Source organism: Homarus americanus, unplaced genomic scaffold (genome assembly GCF_018991925.1).
Source record: "Homarus americanus isolate GMGI-L3 unplaced genomic scaffold, GMGI_Hamer_2.0 scaffold5773, whole genome shotgun sequence".
Classification (NCBI taxonomy): domain Eukaryota; kingdom Metazoa; phylum Arthropoda; class Malacostraca; order Decapoda; family Nephropidae; genus Homarus; species Homarus americanus.
The window spans coordinates 322,501-345,837 of NW_024717927.1; the positions used below are offsets into that span (position 1 = coordinate 322,501).

The 23,337-nt window shown below is 43.8% G+C and overlaps 1 protein-coding gene across 1 annotated transcript in view; it reads left to right on the plus strand.

The window, feature by feature from the left end:
* Positions 1–23,337, plus strand: part of LOC121859067 (peroxidase-like) — a 34,298-nt gene that overhangs the window by 5,314 nt on the left and 5,647 nt on the right. Inside the window, exons 2-12 of the mRNA XM_042355729.1 lie at positions 17,619–17,816; positions 18,031–18,178; positions 18,285–18,468; positions 18,862–19,017; positions 19,270–19,397; positions 19,645–19,790; positions 19,915–20,129; positions 20,398–20,571; positions 21,393–21,592; positions 21,975–22,158; positions 22,687–22,884. Coding sequence (XP_042211663.1) covers positions 17,619–17,816; positions 18,031–18,178; positions 18,285–18,468; positions 18,862–19,017; positions 19,270–19,397; positions 19,645–19,790; positions 19,915–20,129; positions 20,398–20,571; positions 21,393–21,592; positions 21,975–22,158; positions 22,687–22,884 — 1,931 coding nt within the window. The remainder of the gene's footprint in view (positions 1–17,618; positions 17,817–18,030; positions 18,179–18,284; positions 18,469–18,861; positions 19,018–19,269; positions 19,398–19,644; positions 19,791–19,914; positions 20,130–20,397; positions 20,572–21,392; positions 21,593–21,974; positions 22,159–22,686; positions 22,885–23,337) is intronic.

A 23,337-nucleotide genomic window follows, 5' to 3' on the forward strand; every position in this document is an offset into this window, starting at 1 on the left:
TCACACCTGAGTTACTTCAACAGTGTTATCACCGCTAAAACTCTTATAATTCACCAACAGAATTAGCGGTTCAGATTCCTGCATCACCCTCACCAACTAGGGTTTTTATTTCACACACTCGCTTCCGTCCTCAGTTTTAACCTGAATTTTACAGAAATTTTAAAACCTGCTTGACCTAGAAATAGCCCAGACACGTCACAATTTGTTGGTCATGACAGAAATAAGGTTAAAAACTGGTCGACCGAGAAATAGTTTAGATTGTGCACAATTTTTGGTGAATACAAACGCAAGGTTGAGTCCACAGGTGATCGAGGAAGGTCACCTGGATGTCTGGTAATGATGTGTGGGAGATGTTTACTACCTGTGTGTGTGTGTGTGTGTGTGGGTGTATCTGTGTGTGTGTGTGAAAATTAACTACTAACTTACTTACCATGTATTAAGATCACCTGAAGATTAACCTCAACTTATTTTACCTGATGCTGAAACACTCTAACCTAACCTATGTATGTCTGTATATATGTCTGTATATATGTATGTATGTATGTATGTATGTATGTATGTATGTATGTATGTATGTATTCTCAAAAAAAGTGATTGTCTGTTTGTCTGTGCTTCCAACTATCCACCACCACTTAACCACTTCAAAGTCATTACAACTTTCAGTAACAAACGACACCTGACACACCACCTGTACCTGCTCTCTGACGCCCTGTGTGGTATACCCGTAGGAGGTGTCATAACTCGCACTCTGCTCTTGACATCTTCACTGAATCATATCTTGGTGTGATATTTTCTAAAGTATTTCTGGGTAATAACACCAAAACCTTTAGGCCTAATTTCCATCTATTGCTTTCCTGTTTCTCTCTAATAACTTGGCTCTCCTTGAACTCTTTCTGTAAACCTACCTTCTCTCTCACACACACACACTCTTTTGTGGATGATTCACACTCACTCTTTTCCTATCAATGCTGCATGGAGTGCGTCAAGGCTCACTTCTCTCTCCTATTTTCTTTTTTTCTTGCTCCATAATAATAGCTTCTGGTCCATCAATCAGAACTAACCTATAAAACTACAGTCTCTCTCTCTCTCTCTCTCTCTCTCTCTCTCACCGCCTCACTGCCTTGCCACTCAGTCAAGTTTTCCAGTCGATTACCTGCACTGAATACATCCCCTGAGTCTATATGGCTCAGTGGGGCAGCAACACTAACCCTCGGCCTCTACCAACCAACACTATATCCTCCCTTCACCTTATCCAGCAACACACTATTGTCCTAACCTAACCTAACCTAGCCTCTCACCTAACCTAACCTAACCTAGCCTCTCACCTAACCTAACCTAACCTAGCCTCTCACCTAACCTAACCTAACCTTCTGTGTCGGTTATATTTTACGACTACAGAACATTTCTTACGCTTGATAAGTCACGTCACGTCCTCCCCCATCAGGAGTATTGCTCTCTCATCACGCTCCTGTTTGTCTTTACTCACCTCACCAACAACCCCTCACTTCACCTCACCAACCCCTCACTTCACTTCACCAACAACCCTCACTTCACTCACTTCACCAACAACCCCTCACTTCACCTCACCAACCCTCACCTCACCAACAACCCCTCACCTCACCAACAACCCCTCACTTCACCTCACCAACCCCTCACTTCATCTCTCTACCTTCGCGTTAGATGATTCAGTTCCTCACTTTCTCTTGCCTACCATTATTCACCAGGTCAGTCTGTCAATGAAATCCACCCCACCATCCTTCCTCACAACCTGTCGCAACACAAGCTATCTTTTACCTCACAGTCTACAGGTTCCCTTCGGTTCAATGTAATCATCAGTTACCTACTTCACTCCTTGCTCACCAACCATTCCTTCCTCCCTCCCTCCCTCCCTTTCTTCCTTCCTTCTTTTTAACTATTGGCTATACACTACCCCCTTTCATTGGACAGTTTTATCCTACGTTTTTTATTTTCTTTTACCCAATCACGTACTGTCCCAGGTAAGGCGATCGATTATTGGGTCACTTATCGGCTATATTACCCTTCACAGGATACAATGTCCTGTTTACATCATCCACACCATCACGCACTATAAACATTCACTCATATCACGATGTTCTGTACACTAGTTAAGCCTGTGAGTCTCCAGATACAGATGAAGGCTGTACAGTAGGCGGTGGGGGCAGACAGCTGAACCTGCAACCACTCTCACCATCTGTTCCTTGTAATTACCACCAACTTGCACCGGCCTATTGCAGACTCCTTATTTTCTTATGTTCTTATGTTCTTATGGGTGACAGACTAAATGTAATGAGGACCGTGGATGTGTTACCGTCATCATCAACACATTCTTCCTCACCTGTACTACACATTTACTCAAGAATATTTACTTTACCATGTACTGTTACCATCAAGTGTCAGCTACGTGTACACTCTCTCACACTACACTACACTTCATCACGACACCATATTTCACCATCACAGACCACAATACAACATAATACTACCAATAACATATAAAATTTTCAAGTGACTCAACTAATTATAATCACAACTAAATAATTATAATATATTTCTTTATAAAATCGGGTGTTTCAGCTGACAGCGTGAGAAAATTATAATAACTATCATTATTGTTCATATTACCTCTTGCTTATGAGAAGAATCCCACTGTAGTTAAGAAATTTGTAACAATGGGAAACGAAACAGTAAGGCAGTTACAATGAGGGTGTGAGGCAGAGGGAGTTATCGCATATTATAAGAGTTCCCCCTTTATCTAGTTTTCTGTGAAGAGCGTGTCAGGCTATAACAGTAGCAGTCATTTTCATTAATATCTTTCTACACTATTATATATTTTCCAGTTTTATTATATTTTCCTAAAGCTTGTAAATTCATAGTTTAGTTACAACAGTTATATACAAGAATACAACGTTTATATTGTTTAATTTGTACTAGGCGACAGGACAAAGTGCCAGGGTTGAATTTAACATTACAGTACTTGGCTAAATCAACCCGAGACAATGTTATACTTTTTGCTTCTCAGAATTAAAGTAAATTCAAGGAATTAAATATAAAATAGAGGAATCGTGGGGTAATGATATCAAGTCAAAAGATACACTCAAGTTTATCCCATCTCTATCCCGTTGTCTATAATGACCATTGATATAAAACAATTTTAATACCCGGCCGTTAAGTTAAAAACATCAGTCCGACAGCCACAGGGGATGCCACACACGCTCTGGGTATGTTGATCGCGTCTCACACAACACTAACACATGCACTACATACTGCTGGTCATGGTGTGTGTGTGTAGGGCTTATCAAGAGGGAGTGACGAGTGATTTCTTCCTGTATGTTCCTGTGTCATGTGGAGTTATGTTCACTACTGTATACTCTCTCGGTGATTAATACCTGGAGAAAGTGTGTTTTACAGGTTCACACACGTACACGTACATACACACACACACACCTGGGCAGTTGACCAATACTAACAAGTGTCAAATACCTTAACTTTCTGTCCCATCGACCAGCTGACTTCTGAGACTGCTGACAGCTGACGACAAAGAGAAATTTTGTTACAACGATACAGCCAGATTGTAACAATGTGGGCTGACATTAAGTGCCGGCCACCTGACTGTACTGCACTGTACCTGTATTAGTAACATAACTACAGTGTTTATTACATTATTGGCTTAAGTAAACACCTGTTGAAGCTGTAGTTGTTTACTTTCATCATCTACCTCATCTCTCACTCTATCTTTCTCACTTCTCACTATCTCTCACTCTCTCACTATCTCTCACTCTCACTATCTCTCACTCTCTCTCACTCTCACTATCTCTCACTCCCACCATCTCTCACTCTCTCACCATCTCTCACTCTCCCACCATCTCTCACTCTCTCACTATCTCTCACTCCCACTATCTCTCCCTCTGGTCGGGTCCGTCTTACACCACATTACCTGCACACGTTTACAGCAGCCAAGAAAGTCAACCTAACCCAACCAGAAGCTGAGTCATGTGACCGTCACGACCAACCGCCTTGTTAGCGGCAAGGAACGAACAGTTAAAGTCGTTAGCAGTACCAGATGAGACTATTAACCATTATGACCACTAACGTCTTGTGAATAAAGGTTCAGAGTCGCTTGTGCTGGTGTCTCTTGGCTATAAAAAGATCGCTACCGGAGTTAAAACTTGTGGTGTACTTTAACTTGGTGTATTTTCGTCTGGCGTTATAATGAGGTGAAAGGTAAACCGCCAGGCGATGTTGATATGATCCAAGACACAAATATCACTACCAGAAGACCTCCTCAGCCCCGCCCCCCCAGCACCACACACCGCCGCCGCCCCCCTAACGCGACCTGTCATCACTTATCCTTGGACCGGCCTCAACATTACCCTCCATCATATTACTGCAGTCATGACCCACTCCCGTGAGAAACTAGACAGAGCATCAGTTAAGGCGGTGTGTGTGTGGGTGTGTGTGTGTGTGTGTGATCAGCGAAACCTAAGTCTAATTAGTGCACAGAAACGACAACATGGCCGGACATACAGACGGACGGATAAAGGTTAATTACACAAGGTAAACACAAGGTAAACACAAGGTAAACACAAGGTAAACACAAGTTAAACAGCAGCACACTATACCATCATGTATTACGGTCAGTGTAGCCCCGCTCATAGAACCATCATTAAATAAACATAAACTGGCACACCATAATACATAATGTGTCTTAAATGTGTCCTGGTCTCCACTTTGACGGTCTGGGTCTGCCGAGGCCTCAACACTACACACGCAACACTTAAGTCAAGGTAAGAATACGCACTCAAATACTTTACGAGAAGATTAGAGACAGTTTTATAAATATTCAACCACGACGTAATGGTGGGGAGCGATAAACTCACCAACAACGTACTGTATTCCCCACCGAGGCTTCATGTCACACACGTCAGTCAGACATCGATTTACTTGAGAAAAAAAAATCGTTGTTGCAGAGAGATATTACCTGAACGGCAGCCATTACTTCAAGCATGATATTAGACTATAAGACTCGCCAGCATTATAATGACATGTGTATCTATATATAATTCTCGGTGCTTCAGAGGCCGGTAGTTGTGGTTGATGTACAGTAGATGGCGCTGTCTCGATCACTGTTATCAGCCTGATTTATGTTGGATAGATGCAAGTGCTAAATCATAGTTGTAAAGCTCACTCATGCTGTAAACACCGACCTTCAAACTTTATATTTAGCGATGGTAAAAGTGATGGCTACTAGTATGTGTACACACAGAACACACACACGTACACAAGGCCACACCTATGATCTAACAAGGTGTGGGAGACTGTAACTACCCTCCCATTACAGCATCATAATTACCTATAAATTCCTTCATGATAAAACGCTGACTGACGGGAAACAAAAAGGAACAGTCAATATATCTTTCCTCAATGGTAACCCTAACGACCTGTTCATTCATTAACGTAAGACAGGTGATTAGACCCGACATATGTGATGCTCGACCAACACTTCTGTCAGAACCTCTTTATCTGTCCATTATTAAGTCTTTAAACCACTTTCTTCACCTGTCTTTAGATAATTTAACAGACAGACAAGAAGCTGTCAGGAGGCAATTTCCAACTTACCTCAGTGGCTGACGCAACACAACACTGACGCAACACAACGCTAACGTAATATGCCTCATAACCAATCACAGCCCTGCTTAACGTTCCCAGGCACCGTGGAACTAACCTAACTGGCTATGGAACCCGTGACGTATTATCTTACTACAAATCCTATTTCTACTCTTACTACTTACAACCTGTAGTCCTTCCACTTAACCTTTCCACCCCTGTCACTTGGGATGTATTGTATGTATGCATGTATAAGAACATAAGAATGGAGGAAACTGCAGCGTTCCTAATTGGCCCATACTGAGCAGTCCCATTTACACCCAACCCCAATCGCTCATACATCCATCCAACCTGTGAGAGAAAGGGGAATATTTTTTTTTGGTATTTGTGTTATAGAAACTATTAGTTGGAGGTACAGACGGCGGCTCTGTCACAATTATGTCATGAGACGGTTCACGGTTCACCACAAAGGCTCCCGACAACCACTGGCGGCCCCCCACAACACGTGAAATAATTCCCCGTGAGATGAAAATTACAGAACGTTCTCACTTTGGACTCGATTATGTTAAAACATATTAACGAACTGACATTGTCATTGAAAATTACTCCCCTGAAAATAATAAAAAGTAATAAATTCTAACTCAATTTCAATATATAAACATAAGCTTTCAGTAAATGGTAAGGAAGCATCGAGTCATTCATACAGTTGCAAAAAAAAAAAAATACCTTCTGTCAGTCGAGAATTTCCCGCCATAAGGCCACTGCACAGTCCGCCAACCATTATTTTCCTAGAATTCTTTTATGACACGGCTGGAGTGAAGGGGGTGTATACAGCTCATACTATGACTATTGTTGTGAAGTTTGTTTGTTGTCCATACCTCTGTGTTTATTTATCTGTGTTTAACATGTTTTTATTCTTTCATACATGTTTACTTTTGTTTTCAGGTGTTTGTTGGTATATTTGGAGTTTGCATGACGTCTGTTTGCACTCTGTCCAATTTTCAAAGGCTTGTGTGTGTGTGTGTGTGTGTGTGTGTGTGTGTGTGTGACGCAGGAGTAAGTTTCAGAGGTGATTATCTCTGGTGACGATAATGATGGCGGCGGCGGTTTTGAAAGTTCTCAGTGCAGAAAATTTACCAGAAGGGGGCTGTTGAGAGAGAGAGAGCACTTGTAGACGAAGAGAAGAAGGAAGAAGTGAACAAGAAATGAACCGTAAAGGAAGAGAAGAAGTAAACAAAGAAAGAGAGAGAGAGAGAGATAGAGAGAGAGAGAGAGAGAGAGAGAACAGCGCCAAAAGCCACACACACCAACATCGAATACCTCAGCCAAAGACACACACATTAGCGAGTTGTTTTACGCTTCTCACGGGACGTAGAAAGAAACTCACATGTGGGACCTATAAAAGCCAAGGTTTAACAGCTATGACCTGATATCCTCCCAACTATTACCGTCATCACTGTCCATACGTCATAGTTAAAATGAGGCCATTAGACCATTCACATCGTTTATACTAGGTCTTTGTGGTCAATATTACTCCCAATATGGTTTCAAGGTTTTTCGCTACCATAGTTTGGAGATGATCGTATAAGGCAGCCGGGTGTATTATTGACCTAACTTAAGCCTGGAGGTGTTTGTTTTTGTTAACTGTTTACCATTACGTGTTATTTGTTATCATCAAGCACTGAACATTATATCAAGCACTGAACATTATATCAAGCACTGAACATTATATCAAGCACTGGACATTATATCATCAAGTACTGAACATTATATCATCAAGTACTGAACATTATATCATCAAGTACTGAACATTATATCATCAAGTACTGAACATTATATCATCAAGTACTGAACATTATATCAAGCACTGAACATTATATCATCAAGTACTGAACATTATATCATCAAGTACTGAACATTATATCATCAAGTACTGAACATTATATCATCAAGTACTGAACATTATATCATCAAGTACTGAACATTATATCATCAAGCACTGAACATTATATCATCAAGCACTGGACATTATATCATCAAGTACTGAACATTATATCATCAAGCACTGAACATTATATCATCAAGCACTGAACATTATATCAAGCACTGAACATTATATCAAGCACTGAACATTATATCATCAAGTACTGAACATTATATCAAGCACTGAACATTATATCATCAAGTACTGAACATTATATCATCAAGTACTGAACATTATATCAAGCACTGAACATTATATCATCAAGTACTGAACATTATATCATCAAGTACTGAACATTATATCAAGCACTGAACATTATATCAAGTACTGAACATTATATCATCAAGCACTGAACATTATATCAAGCACTGAACAAGAGGATAATAATTTAATGGCTTGTGATGGGTCTGTCAGGTGGAAGAGGTTGGCCATGCAGTACAAAGTAGTTTAGGGTTGTTACGTTGTTAAGTCGGGAGTGACTGTTAAGGACTGCTGCTACTACTGTCTGTCTGTCTGTCTGTCTGTGCCTGCCTGTCTGTCTGTATGAACCTAGAAACTTTATACGGCCCAGATGATGGATAGTTGTGATATACTGGTTATTATTATTGAATAACCCAGAAAATTGTGAAATCGTTGAAAAGTTGTGAAATAGTTGTTAAAATACCTTATTACTGCATCAGGATAAATGTACAGGTTTTCATCGTGGGTCTGTTATTCTTCAAAGACTAACACAACTCTATCACAACTCATTAACCACACCTGTTTTTTACCTTTATCAATAAATAATTTTAACCATTACTGATCACATATAAAAAAAAATATATATATATATATATATATTAAAAATGGCTCCAGTTTGTTTTGAAATAATGTTGGACTTGAAGGTGAGAAGTCTTAAGTGACGTAATGTTTATATTGTAATTAAAGTTCCATCGGTTAGTTTACAGTAAGGATTATTATTATTATTATTATTGAAGGTTATGGAAGGTTATGACATAGAGGTGTGTAGCGGCCCAAGGAGGTGATGATAATTGAACGCTTTGGCCCCGGAAAATAATATTGGAATGTGTCCTTAATTCTTTGAGGGACGCGGAGATTATATTCTTGTAAAAATTCCTTATCTGTTATATTTTATGGTGTTCTTGTTTGTGTATTCTGTTTGTGGTTTTCGTTTTTCTTGTTTTCTTTTTTATGTATTTGTTTTTTCTTATTTTCTTTACCTGTTATCAATGTTTATCTTAATATTCATCTTTTCTTCTTTATCTGTTCCCTCTCTTTACTCCCCTCCCCCCTCTTCTTTCCCTTCCCTTCTTTGTTCTGTTTTTAATTATGTATGTGTGTGTGTGTGTTTGTGTGTGTCTGAAAACTCATAGATTAGCATTCAGTTTTTTCTTGTGAATGGAGATAATCTCTCTCTCTCTCTCTCTCTCTCTCTCTCTCCTCCTCCTCCCTCGCCTCCAGCAGACCATTTACCACTCCGCCAGGCAACATCAACCTGGCGCCCGTCACTAAAAATAACAATTTCTGCGGTAAAATCAACGACCGTGAATTGATGCATTTCTCAGGTAAGCCACAAGGTCGCCTGAGACTGACAGCTTATAAAAAAAACTAATCGCCTTGTTCACCTCAATGCGTCCTGGGATAAAAATATAATAATAACCGAGCTTCCTGGATAAAAAAAAATATATATTTAGTTCACATCGAGTAAAAATTTCTCATTTTTTACCTTCTGGGAATTATTTTAATCTGTCAAATTATTAGAGTTCTATCTCTTATTCAATTTACTCCAGAATTTTATCATTTATATTTCTTTAAAAGTTGTGAGAATTTTGTTATGCGTTTCAAGAACTTGGTTGTTGAAAGTATAGCAACAATAACTAACTCACTTGTCCATCCTAGGGAAAATAATATACCCTCCTAGTGGTGCTTGTTCCTGTTCGGTAAATGTTCCTAGAAGTGCATTTTCGTGTCCTGGTTTTTGTTCGGATTTAGTACAATTCTGACTGACTGGCTGTGACTTGGGATAACAAAACAATATCGAGAATTCTTTGTTCGTTTCCCATAAAAGAGTAACTTATTATATCTCCTCGGAGTAAGAAAACCAACCTGACTATATTTCTTTTATACCGACACAAAATCCTATTGACCCAGTTCATCCTAGGATATAAAACCTCACAACTAAACGTCATTAGTTCCCATCCAGCACAATTGTTGTTTACTTTCTAACGCTCCCGGCAGCCATTCATTCACATCCAGTAAGAATTTGTCCATCTGTTGAAACCAAAATATGAAATAACACACTAAGGCAAAAACTAAACCATCAAATTCATTAAAACTTAGCAGGTAGGTTTAACACTAATCCAGAACTAATATATCCGGTTTTAGAGAAAGTAAGTGAAGGGTCAAGGTCACAATACGAGGTTAAAGACAGAGGTCAGTATGGAGGCGTCAAATAAGGTGTGAAGATCTCTACCTAACGTGTGTGTAGGGGGGGGGGGTGGGGAGGGAGTTCAGGTGTTGCCCAGGGAAGATATTAATTTCATTTAAAGAGAAAGTAGGTCACAAGAGGTCAAGGTCACGGGTCAAGGTCTTAATTCTGTGGTTAACGCCTTTGTAAGCCTCATCTGGTTCGAGCAGGTTTTGTGGTTCACTAAGATAGACACACTCATTGTTATTGGTCACAGAATAATGGCAGACGTGTGAGATTTGCTGTTATTGTTGTGTCGACCGCCAGAGGGATGGTAATTACTCACACACACACACACACGCACTCACTCACACACACACACACACACACACTTTCGCTCTCTTTTTCATGACGGTATTGGTCGTAAGCACATATAGGTGACTGAACATGCATACATACATACATACATATAAAAAGCACACCCATATACATACACAAAAACAAACAATACACATACCCAAACTTACATACACACACACACATACATACATACACACACTCATACAGACACACAAGACAAACAGTACAAACACAGACAAACAGACGGGAAGTTAAACATACAAACAAATCCAATAATTATTACTCCCCTCACCCCGCATTACAACTCTGACGGTCACATATCACCATCACCTACTGTGCCTGTTTGTCTCAACTTACCTAACACTAACCTAACCTAACCTAACCTTTCTGTACATAACACTTACTAATTATCTCATTAACCCATATTAGGAAAGGTTAGGCCCCATAATTGACACTAAAATGGGCTATATTGTGGAGCTGTTAACCCACTGTCTACACCTTCACCCATTACCCATTAGACACACCCATTGGATAAAGCCATTAGTATCACGTAGTAGATAAGGGGAATAAAATAGCAATAGATAAGAGAGAGAGAGAGAGAGAGAGAGAAGAACATACACAGATAAACGTATAAACAAAGAGAGAGAGAGAGAGAGAGAGAGAGAGAGAGAGAGAGAGAGAGAGTTGAAAAAGGAATACCGCAGGAGGGAAGCTAGGGACCGCAGCCATTTACCATACAATACATGCAATGGTGTGGGCGAGGCGGGGTGGGGTGGGGCGGGCTCTCATAACTACTGTAGACAAGGGTGAACATTACACCTCTCAAGCGTGTAATGTATGCCTCCATTGTCCGTCCTTGTGTGGAGAGGTGGAATAGAGAGGGAGGGGGGAGTGAGGGAGGGTATGGAATGAAAAAGAGAGACATCTTCCCACGAATCTACAGTATATATTCACACCTGGATCACCGGAGCGAGGTGGCGGGTGGTCAGCTGTGGCCGCCCTGCAACAAAGCATTGAGTAAACCTCTGAGTGGCAACAACCACCCTCACGCTTATAACCTAACCTAACCACCCTCACACTTATAACCTAACCTAACCACCCTCACGCTTATAACCTAACCTAACCACCCTCACACTTATAACCTAACCTAACCACCCTCATGCTTATAACCTAACCTAACCTAACCTAACCACCCTCACGCTTATAACCTAACCTAACCACCCTCATGCTTATAACCTAACCTAACCTAACCACCCTCACGCTTATAACCTAACCTAACCTAACCTCACGCTTATAACCTAACCTAACCTACGCTTATAACCTAACCCTAACCTAACCACCCTCACGCTTATAACCTAACCTAACCTAACCACCTCACGCTTATAACCCTAACTAACCTAAGCCACAAGAGAGTGTTGGTAGCTGTTGGTATTACCGAGATGTTTTATATTTTACACCAACTATTAACATGAACTGGGGCCGAAGGTCGTGTAATGATGATGATGTGTGTGTGGAGGGTGTGTTAGTGAGGAAGATGTAATGATGGCGTTACTGTCACACACACACACACACACACACACACACACACTCACACACACACACACACACACACACACACACACACACACACACACACACAAGGTAGTGGGGCGTGTATGAGGTAGCCTTCATATAGTTCAGTGTTACGTTAGTCACGGAGGTTGTGGGGGAAGGAGGGGACCACGCCTCTCCTAAATCCCCCTTCACGCCCTCTTTCTCCCCACCCGCCCCACGCCCACGCCCGCACCCTCTTTTGTGCCTCCACCTACCTTCCCACGCCCCTCATTTCATTCAGAAACAGCAGAACAAGTACATTAATTACGGGGTCACAATTGTACAGTATAAACAGAAATCTGGTGCCTCAGCTTGCGTGAGCGTGTGCGCGCGTGTGTGTGTGTGTGTGTATGTGTATGTGTGAGCCCCCCCCCCAGGTTGGACGTGAAGATTAGTGCCTTCACGGTGAAAATACCACCACTGCCACCTGCACCCTTACCAGCATCACCTCTACTACCACCACTACCACTATTACCATCATCACTACCACTATTACCACCACTACCATCATCACTATAACAACTACCACCACTACAACAGCTACCAACATCATTCACACTCAACACAAAGAGTTTCCCACCACACAGTAAGACAACCACGCTGGTTACCCTCTCTCGTTACGTATACGGTCGTTAGCGGTAGTCATTGGCAATTAGGGTGATCCGCACTACCATACAACACTTTCATTGGACCTTGCAACATGGAGGGAAGGGGGGGACTGACCCTGAGTCGTGGTGGCTGAGTGGTGAACGAGATGTCGCACGTTGCAACTCGAGTACCTGAGGTCGACGCCAAGGTTAGGTCGTTAAAGGCGGGCCATGATTGGTCAAGAGACGATGGCTGAGGGGGGTGGGGGGTGTTGACCTCTTTTAAGTGACTTAGTAATGGTTGTTTAAGCCAAGGTGACCTGAGCCTTGTTTGGTATTGTGGGTGGTTGGTAGTGAGCAAAAAGTACCAATTATTCTTGGTCTTGAACTGAATAAACTAGTGGGTAAAAAAAGTCCCCTACCTGACATAATAATTTGGGTCTTGAGTGGCAGAAAGTCTCACTCAACCCTTGGAGATGACATGAATATTAGCAGTTTATTGTATATTACCGGACTGGTGTGTGTGGTGATTGTATCCTAATAAAGTTAAAAAGTAATTATCTCATTCTAGTAACAGTAAATAGAAGAATATACGGCATTACACACACACACACACACACAGGCGGGTCTCAGGCATGTCACGAGTCACGGCTCCCGTATGACAGACAGACAGACAGATAGATAAACACACAGACAGACAGATAGATAGACACACAGACAGACAGACAGAGACACATAAGAACATAAGAAAATAAGGAGTCTGCAATAGGCCGGTTGGTCTGTGCATGGCAGCTCCTGTCGAGAGTTACTACCACTCTCTATCATCCATGAATCTATCTAGCCTCCTTTTAAAACTTTCCAGCGTTCCAGCACTTACTACAAAGTTGCTAAGCTTGTTCCACTCGTCCACCATCCTATTTGTGAACCAGTTTCTTCCTATCTCCCTCCTAAACCTAAACTTATCCAACTTAAATCCGTTGCTCCGAGTCCTATCCTGCTCGGATATTATAAGAACTTTATCTATATCCCCTTTGATTCCTTTCACCCACTTAAATACTTCTATCATATCTCCCCGCACTCTTCGTCTTTCTAGGGAATGCAAGTTAAGTTTCTTTAACCTATCCTGATATGGAAGGTTTCTAAGTCCCGGAATCATTTTCGTCATTCTTCGCTGCACCGACTCTAGTGAATTGATATCCATTCTATAATAAGGGCACCAGAACTGAACCGCATAATCGAGGTGCGGCGGAGGAGGAGTTACAAGCTATAAAATAAATCCAGATGACTACAAGACCACTACTCGTTTGTGGTGAAGTTATGTGTTCGTGATGTGGTCTCTCTCTCTCACTCACTCTCATGCTTTCTCTCTCTGTCTAATTATCTCTCTTTTTCATTTTTCTCTCTGTTTTTTCTTTCTTTCATTCTCTTTCTCTCTCTCTCTCTCTCTCTCTCTTTCTCTCTCTCTCTCTCTTTCGGGTGGGTGTGTCACTTGCCCCTCTAACACCAGACACGTGATTGGCACACCGCTAAACACGTGTCACTATTTCCTTCAAGTGTACACGCCATGAGAGAGAACTGACACACACCATAACAAACCTCGGCTACGACATTGGCAAGTGACGTTTCAAGGGAAGTGGGGAGAGAGGGTGAAGGGGAAAGGGTGGTCAAGTAGGGGAAGGAGTAGGGAGGGGGTGAGCTTTGATGAGGGGGTGAGAGAAGGAAAGAGGGAGGGAATGATTTGGGGAGGGGGGAGAAGTAGGGGAAGAATGGAGAGAGAAGAGGGATAGGAGGGAAGGAGGAAGAGTGAGTGAGAAAGAGAGGAGGAAGAGAAAGAGGGATAAGTGTGTGTGTGTGTGTGTGTGTGAATAAATATAACTTTCCCTCTGGTTAATTTAAGCTCCACAAGTATCTCAGGTGAAAGGGAAAGATGCAGGGTGTAGCAGACTGTCCTTACCCCGTGTGTGTGTGGGAGAGAGGTCAGGTCAGGTCAGGTCAGGTTCGCATAAAACAGCTGATCATCCAAGTGGGTTATAATCGTGTAAGAGGTGTGGGAGAGTTGCATTAGGTCAGACATGTTTACCTGTGTGTGTGACCCAATATGACCGCCTTACCTCACCTCTGGTTTGACCTCCCAGCCTCACTCCCCCTTCTCTACCCCACCAAGCCTAGCCCACAACCTGACCCCTCTTCCTCGTGTAACACCGAGAGGAAGTGAGTGTAGGAGGCCGCCACAGACGTGTGTGTGTAATAATAATAATAATAAACGGTTTATTAATAGAGTTACAACCGGTGGCTGAAAATATACAGACTTACATTTGATTTAGACATAATGATATAATATGTATGTGTGTATGTGTGTGTGTGTGTGTGTGTGTGTGTGTGTGTGTGTGTGTGTGTGTGTGCGTGTGTGTGAAAACAAACGGCTCATCTGAAGATTAGGTTAGGTTTTCATTATATTGCGTTAACTTCAGTTAGTTTAGGTAAAATTTAGTTAATTTAGGTTAGATTTAACTCTGGTTAATTTAATGTTAGTTTTCATTTAATTCGGTTAAATTAATTCTGAGTTAGGTTAAGTTAAATTAATTTTGTTTTAGCGAATTTAGGTTAAATTAATAAGAAATAATTGAAAACAGGAACCAGATATGTAGCACCACAGCCCACCACAACACAACCCACCACAGCCCACTACAACTCAACATAACCCACCACACCACAATACAACCCAGCACAGCCCACCACAACCCACCACGAAACAACACAACCCACCACAACACAATACAACCCACCATTCCACAACCCAACATAACCCACCACACCACAATACAACCCAGCAAAGCCCACCACACCACAACCCACACAACACAGCCCACCATAACCCAGCACAGCCACCATAACCCAGCACAGCCCACCATAACCCAACATAACCCACCACAGCCCACCATAACCCATCACAGCCTACCACAACCCACACCACCAACTCACCACAGTCCACCATAACCCATCACAGCCCATAACAACCCAACACAGCCCACCATAACCCACCACAGCCCACCATAACCCATCACAGCCCATAAGTGTATCAAGACGTGCGGGTTATCATACACTGGGGGCCGTGTGCCATGCTTGGGTCACCTCCTCTACCTGTACGACCCACTCAACAGGTGTTTACACGGGGCCTTCAGCACGACCCACTCAACAGGTGTTTACACGGGGCCTTCATGTTATGTTCAAATACTACCTTGGGGCGGGGCGGGGCGAGGTGGGGTGTGAGGACAGACTTTACAGGGCGAGTCGGGGGCTTGGGTCAGCCTTCACGTGATCAATTTGACCTATAAGAGTCGTGTATACTGACGTCACCTTTTATCATTCTCCTGACTTGACGTGCACAGAGATTGATGATTCGGGGTAACATTTGTCTAGTGATTCGCAATAATAATTCTGTCTCCTTCGTAAAAATGATCTTTCTTCACTTCTTCTTTGTCTTGAAAAAAAAAAGAAAAACAGATTCGTCACTATTTTCCCTTATACGAGTCTCCATACTCTCTCTCTCTCTCTCTATCTCTCTCCAGCATACACTTATCTTACAGTCAGGTTACAGTAATAAGTCAGGTTACAGTAATATTTTTTCTTACACGTGAGGACCAATTCGTCGCCATAGATGATGTCCACGTTGTTGTGAAATATTTTAGAGAGAGAGAGAGAGAGATTGCCACGCTTTCTTTCTCTCTCTCTCTTCTCCTTTCTCTTTTATCTCTACCTCATGAACACGTATCTCCCCTCCCCTCCCCCCCCTCTCATCAACCAAACCAGTTTACAGCTGTGACTTTCATCCCGTTGGGCGATCACTCCACTTCCCTCCTTCATTACCACATTCCCTCCCTGACTCTCCCTCTTTCTCACCCTCCCTGACTCTCCCTCTTTCTCACCCTCCCTGACACCTTCCCTCCCTGACTCTCCCTCTTTCTCACCCTCCCTGACACCTTCTCTCCCTGACTCTCCCTCTTTCTCACCGACACCTTCCCTCCCTGTACTCCCTCTTTCTCACCCTCCCTGACACCTTTCCCTCCCTGTACTCCCTCACACACCCCGACTGTACTGTACCGACACAGCCCGAGGCATGTTATCATTACACGCCTAAAGTATTATACTGTATTATACCGATTTGTTTGTCTGTAATTCCCGGTGCTGATGTGTGACGTAGTGACGAACCAATGAGAAAACAGTGACGTAGTGACGAACTAATGAGGAAACTGACGTAATGAGTAGTGATGAGCCAATGGGGAAACAGTGACGTAGTGACGAACCAATGAGAAAACAGTGACGTAGTGACGAACCAATGAGAAAACAGTGACATACTGACGAACCAATGAGGAAACTGACGTAATGAGTAGTGATGAGCCAATGGGGAAACAGTGACGTAGTGACGTAGTGACGAACCAATAAGAAAACAGTGACGTACTGACGAACCAATAAGAAAACAGTGACGTAGTGACGAACCAATAAGAAAACAGTGACGTAGTGACGAACCAATGAGAAAACAGTGACATAGTGAGTAGTGACGAACCAATTAGAAAACAGTGACATAGTGAATAGTTACGAACCAATGAGGAAACAGCGACGTAGTGATGAGCCAATCGGAAGAGAGAGTGACACAGCTAAAAACCAATGAGGAGAAAGCAACTATATTTTATACCCTGCACAACCCCCCACCGTCATGATAACAAACACGGTCGCCCACACTCTCACTTTCTAGTCTCGTATTATCTTGTGTGTGTGTAATACTACTGTGGAGGGAGGAGGGATATCTTCAGGTATTCCAATAGATTTTACAATAACAGCGTCAATAGTAGTTCCATTGTTATCCTGCCACGGTAACACATCTTTTTGGGTTATTTCGTTAATAATTTGGTCTAATTTCTGATTTAATTCAATCCATATATAATTTTATCCTTATTTCTATATAATTTTGTATTTATTTATATTTTATCTTTATTTTGTATATAATTTCATCTTTCCTTATATAATTTTGTCTTTATTTCATATATAATTTCCGATGTTTCAGATGTACAGCGGCGGTAGTGTTGGTATTCCTGGCGGGGATCAGTGCTGCCAACCCTCCCGAGGACACCGAGAAAGCCAGTGATACCAACCCTCCCGAGGCTGTTGAAGAAGACACTGATATCAATTCCACAACGTCAGCGGAGAGAGATAGACGTCAGGCTTATCAGCACGGCCAATTATCGACAGTCGGCCATTTCGGGTGTGTGGGTGTCTGTCTATCTGTCAGTTCGTCTGTCCACTGTCAGCGATAGATGGATCTTGATGAACTTTACTGCAGTTAATTCCTATTATAGACAGTTAACTCCTATATGCTACAGTCAGTTAAATCTTAAGAGACAAGTTGGTTCAATAGACAGTTAACTACTTTGGACAGTCAAGAACGTATAATAACCCCCCCCCTCACCTGTCTCCAGCCCATACAGTGGACACCCGCCCACGTCACACCGGAGGCCGTTTTCTGTCTTCGCCTCCCGTCCCGCCGTCATCAGCCAACCTGTCAGCTCCGGCCCCTACGGCACCCATGGTAGCATCAAGCCCTCGGTCATCCATGCTAAGCCCACGGTGAGTATGGGTGGAGAGGTGTGGGTTGAAGGGAGAGTATGGGTTGAGTAGGAAGGAAGGAGGGAGAATGATTATGGATATTTGTTTAATTCTTTCTTCCCGACAGGTTTACAAGACGTCTCGTAAACCGACAGTGATCAACCGGACACATAAACCAGTACAACACAGGCGCGGCCCACCTCGCACCCCCGCTCACACCTTTCCCTTCACTACCCACGCCCCTGGATTCACGCCCGTGCCCGCCCGCCCCTACCACACCCCTGGACCGATACACCCACATTATGGCTATGGTAGGTATAGTGACGTGTGCTGTTTTTTCATCATCATCATCATTATCATCATCATCCACAAACTAACCATCTTTCACTTCCTCACGTTAAATTATTATGCAGCAAAATGTCTTGTGTGTGTGTGTGTTTCAGTACTGCTTCCCTTCCTGTGGACGAGCGGATGTTGATATACAGTCAAGTTCTGTTCCCTTACTGTTGAAACACCTCTTCCCTCTGTATGTCGATGAGTAAATGACAGATTATTTCGATTTCAACTTCATCTAACGTAACCTAACCTAACCACAACCTCCTCGTCCGCTAAGGTGCCCAAAACCTGTAGAACATATACAGTACATCAATTTCACTTTGTTTCCCTCCTCTGTTTTATAAGAACTCTTCACCTTCCTCCTACAGGGCCTCACCATACGTCGAGGTGCCCGGGAGACTATGCCTGCATGCCCCTGGTGACCTGCGCCCCGTGTTTCCCCGAGGTACAGGACCAACCCCAGCTGGCTTGTTCCCTCTACGACGGTGCCCCAGGAGTCTGCTGCCCTGGACAACCCAACAGGAGTAAGTGCTGTGTGTGTATGTGCCCCCGTGTGTGTGTATGTGCCCTGTGTGTGTGTGTGTGTGTGTGTGTGCCCACGTGTGTGTGTGCATGTGCCCCGTGTGTGTGTGTGCCCCCGTGTGTGTGTATGTGTCCCCGTGTGTGTGTGTGTATGTGCCCCCGTGTGTGTGTGTGTGTATGTGCCCCCGTGTGTGTGTGTGAGAGAGACTCCTGCGCGTCCCCCGTCAGCACCTGTAACACGTCTCCTCCTACAGGTAACCTGCGGCAGGTGTTCACGGAGCCAGTGATCGAGATCCCAAGACTGAACATCAACTTCGACATCGTGGACGAGGCGGCGCGGTATGGTGTCTGGCAGCTGGGCGAGAGGGAACTACTGGGGAGGGTAACTAACTACCTAATTACCTAACTAATTAACTATCTGTATAGTGATTAGGATAAGAAATACTGTACAGTGATTATGGTAATGAGTAGCTGTGCCATAACGTCAGACGCGTTCATGGGGGTTGGGTTGGTGTTCGCTCAGTGTTTCATATTGTTTCGGACGCTTAGTCTCTCGATAACAGCTTTCTAGTGTACTGTAGATGGTGATGAGGCCAGCTACTACACCAGACACCTTCCTCCCATAACAGGAGCTGCAGGCAAGGGACATCGAGGTGACCAACACGAACGCACCTGAGTACGGCCATCTACAGTTCTTCAAGACCTCCCCCATGGCCATGAGTCTCGCAAGAGATGCCCTCGTTAGTGACGGGGCCGGGTCTCACCTCCTACACAAGTGAGTCTCATGTTTAGTGATCACACCGGGAGCCTTATTTCCCTCTTAACATAATGAATCGCAGACGAAAATTCTCCACAAAGATTGAACTATTTCTCTAATATTTGTTTCGTCACGTGAACAGGTTAAGGCTGACGCCCCTACAAGCAGGGTACGGTCTGCAGCAGATCAGCATCAGCGACACCGTCATCGCCAACAGCTGCCCCGCGCCACCCAGGTGTGAAGAGAAGGATAGGTTCTACCGCACCATCGACGGCTCCTGCAACAACCTGCAGAATCCCAGGTGGGGTCAGGCCAGGACCACCTTCCAGAGGCTCAGGCCCCCACAGTACAGCGACGGTAAGCTTCCTGCTGACGATCACCATTTCTTCTTGACGATAGTAAGCTTCAAGTACTGTGTCTGACAATACAAAGGAACTCGTTAAGTTGTTCTTGGCGGTGGTGACCTTAGTGCCTGGGTGTTCCTGACCATAGGAGGGGTTGTGAAGTGGGTTCCTCCTGGTGGTGGTGAAGGTTGACACGTAGGAGAGACTTAACCTAATACAGTAAGATAACACACCATCACATGATAGCAGCGATAACACAGTACCTCCTCTTTCCCCTATAGGACTCTCCAGCCCTCGCAAGAGTGTAACAGGACGTGAGCTGCCCTCCGCCAGGTTGGTCTCCGTCAGCACCGTAACGGACGTGAACAACCCCAACCCTGACCTGACCCTCTCCCTCATGCAGTGGGGTCAGTTCATCGACCATGACCTCACCCACACGCCCATCTTCAGGTTCAGTAAGTAGCTATATGCTGTACCTCCAGGATGCCTCCCCTTGTGTTGTGTCGTGAGGTTGTTCTGGTAAGACTGTGTGGTACGTCTGTGTTTGCGGATGAAGCACAACTTGTTATCCCCGATACAGTACACAAGTCACACGCTGTATTGGTCGTCATTTTACTCCGTGTGTTAACAGTCTTAACTATCTTGGTGTTACTCCCAGACTGCCAACTGTTTCATGACCAAATGAGACACCTACAGAGCTGTGTCCTTCAAAATGGTAACTCAACTAAAAGACTTGACTACTGTACATCTTTATGTAGTAAATTATAACACTCACCTCACCTGGGGAGTGGTGGTTAACTGCAGTGGTGGACGGCAGCTTATATATTCAAGTGACTTCACTCCTACACAATAACGCCGAGACACCCCCAGGCCAGTACCTCACCCTGAAGGCAACACAACACACACCTATCAATACCTGAGTAACGCTAGAGAGGTGCTCACCGGACCCTCTACTCCTACACTCACTAGCAAGGAATAGAGAGGAAATAAATTAACTCCCCTTAAAACTCACAATTTTATGCCAGGACTCCCCATTCACACGCCGTATACTGTGGATGCGACACTATAAAAAATCTAATACTTGGGTAACTATTTTAATCTGTGTGACGTAGTATACTAGACACTCATGTGACATTTGGGAATGGGTAACAATAAATAATAAACTAGATATAATTTCCTTCATAATGACTCTATTACTGGAAACGTTTGAAGGAAAATGACAATAAGGTTATCTAAATGACACAACCTGAGCTCATACCAGTGTCTTCACGTACAGCTAACACAAGTGGTATCGAGTGTTGTGCTCCCTACGGCCGCGGGAAGGTGGATCCATCGTTCACGCACCCCGCCTGCCACCCCATCGAGATCCCTGAAAACGATCCCTTCTACGGCAGGGTTGGTCGACGCTGCATGAACTTCGTCAGATCCATGTTTGCCCCCCGCACTGATCCCTGTAATCTGGGTTTCGCCGAGCAGGTCAGTTTTAACCAACACTTTAATGTCTGTTTCATCGCTTAAAACTGTCTTGAAACACCTGTCCTGTCCTCAGTTTTAGTTTTAGTATTTACACTTTACGTCAACACCTGTTTTATTATTTACAGTTCGCTTCAACACCTGCTTCATTATTTACACTTTACGTCAACTTCCTGCTTCAATATTTACACTTTACGTCAACACCTGCTTCAATATTTACACTTTACGTCAACACCTGCTTCAATATTTACACTTTACGTCAACACCTGCTTCAATATTTACACTTTACGTCAACACCTGCTTCAATATTTACACTTTACGTCAACACCTGCTTCAGTATTTACACTATACCATAATTTACCCAGTGACTCGACCCTCCCCACAGATGAACCAGATTACACACTACCTCGACGGCTCCAACATCTACGGGTCCAGCGAGGAGGAGGAGGGGCAACTGAGAGAGTTCCAGGGTGGACTACTGAAGGTGCAGGAGAGGTCACTGCTACCTCCTGATTTCGACGCCGACGAGTGTGAATCTATCCGGGATGGTATACCGTGTTTTAGGGCTGGTAAGTAAGGTTTTTCTTCATTCTTCCGATCTTTAATTTAACCGACTTTCCATATATCCGACTCTTCATTTATCCGACCTTCCGTTTATCCGACTTTTCACATATCCGAACTTCCATTTCTCCTATTTTCTATCTATCCTTCCATCCGTTTCTCAGCAACAACTACCACCACACACACCACAAACATCTTCTCAATCACCACACGTCTTCTCAATCACCACCACACGTCCTTTCAATCACCACCACACGGCCTCTCAATCACCACCACACGTCCTCTCAATCACCACCACACGTCCTCTCAATCACCACCACACGGCCTCTCAATCACCCACCACACACGTCATCTCAATCACCACCACACGTCTTCTCCAATCACCACCACGGCCTCCTCAATCACCACCACACCTTCCTCTCAATCACCACACGACCTCTCAATCACCACCACACGACCTCTCAATCACCACCACCACACGGCCTCTCAATCACCACCACACGGCCTCTCAATTCACTCTCATCTTTCACCTACAGGAGACAACCGCGTCAACGAACAGGTACAGCTGACCGTCATACACACAGCTTGGGTCAGAATGCATAACAGGATAGCCCGAGAACTAGCCAGCCTTAACCCTCACTGGTCAGATGAGACCATTTACCAAGAGACCAGGAGAATTGTGGTGGCTATCTACCAGCATATCATCTACAACGAGTGGCTGCCTCTTATCCTTGGTAAGTGTGGTAGTCTGGGATAGTGGTAGTCTGGGTTGGTGGTAGTGGTAGTCTGGCATAGTGGTAGTGGTAGTTTGGGATAGTTTGGTAGTGGTAGTCTGGGAGAGTGGTAGTGGTAGTCTGGGTTGGTGGTAGTGGTAGTCTGGGTTGGTGGTAGTGGTAGTCTGGGATGGGTTTGGTAGTGGTAGTCTGGGTTGGTGGTAGTGGTAGTCTGGGATGTGGTAGTCATGGTGGTAGTAGTAGTCTGGGATGGTCGTAGTGGTAGCCTGGATGGTGGTAATGGTAGTCTGGGATGTGTCAGTGGTAGTCTGGGATGGTAGGTGGTAGTCTGGGATGGTAGTAGTGGTAGTCTAGGGATGGCGGTAGTGGTAGTCTGGGATGGTGGTAGTGTGTAGTCTAGGATGGTGGTAGTGGTAGTCTGGGATGGTGGTAGTGGTGTCTGGGATGGTATAA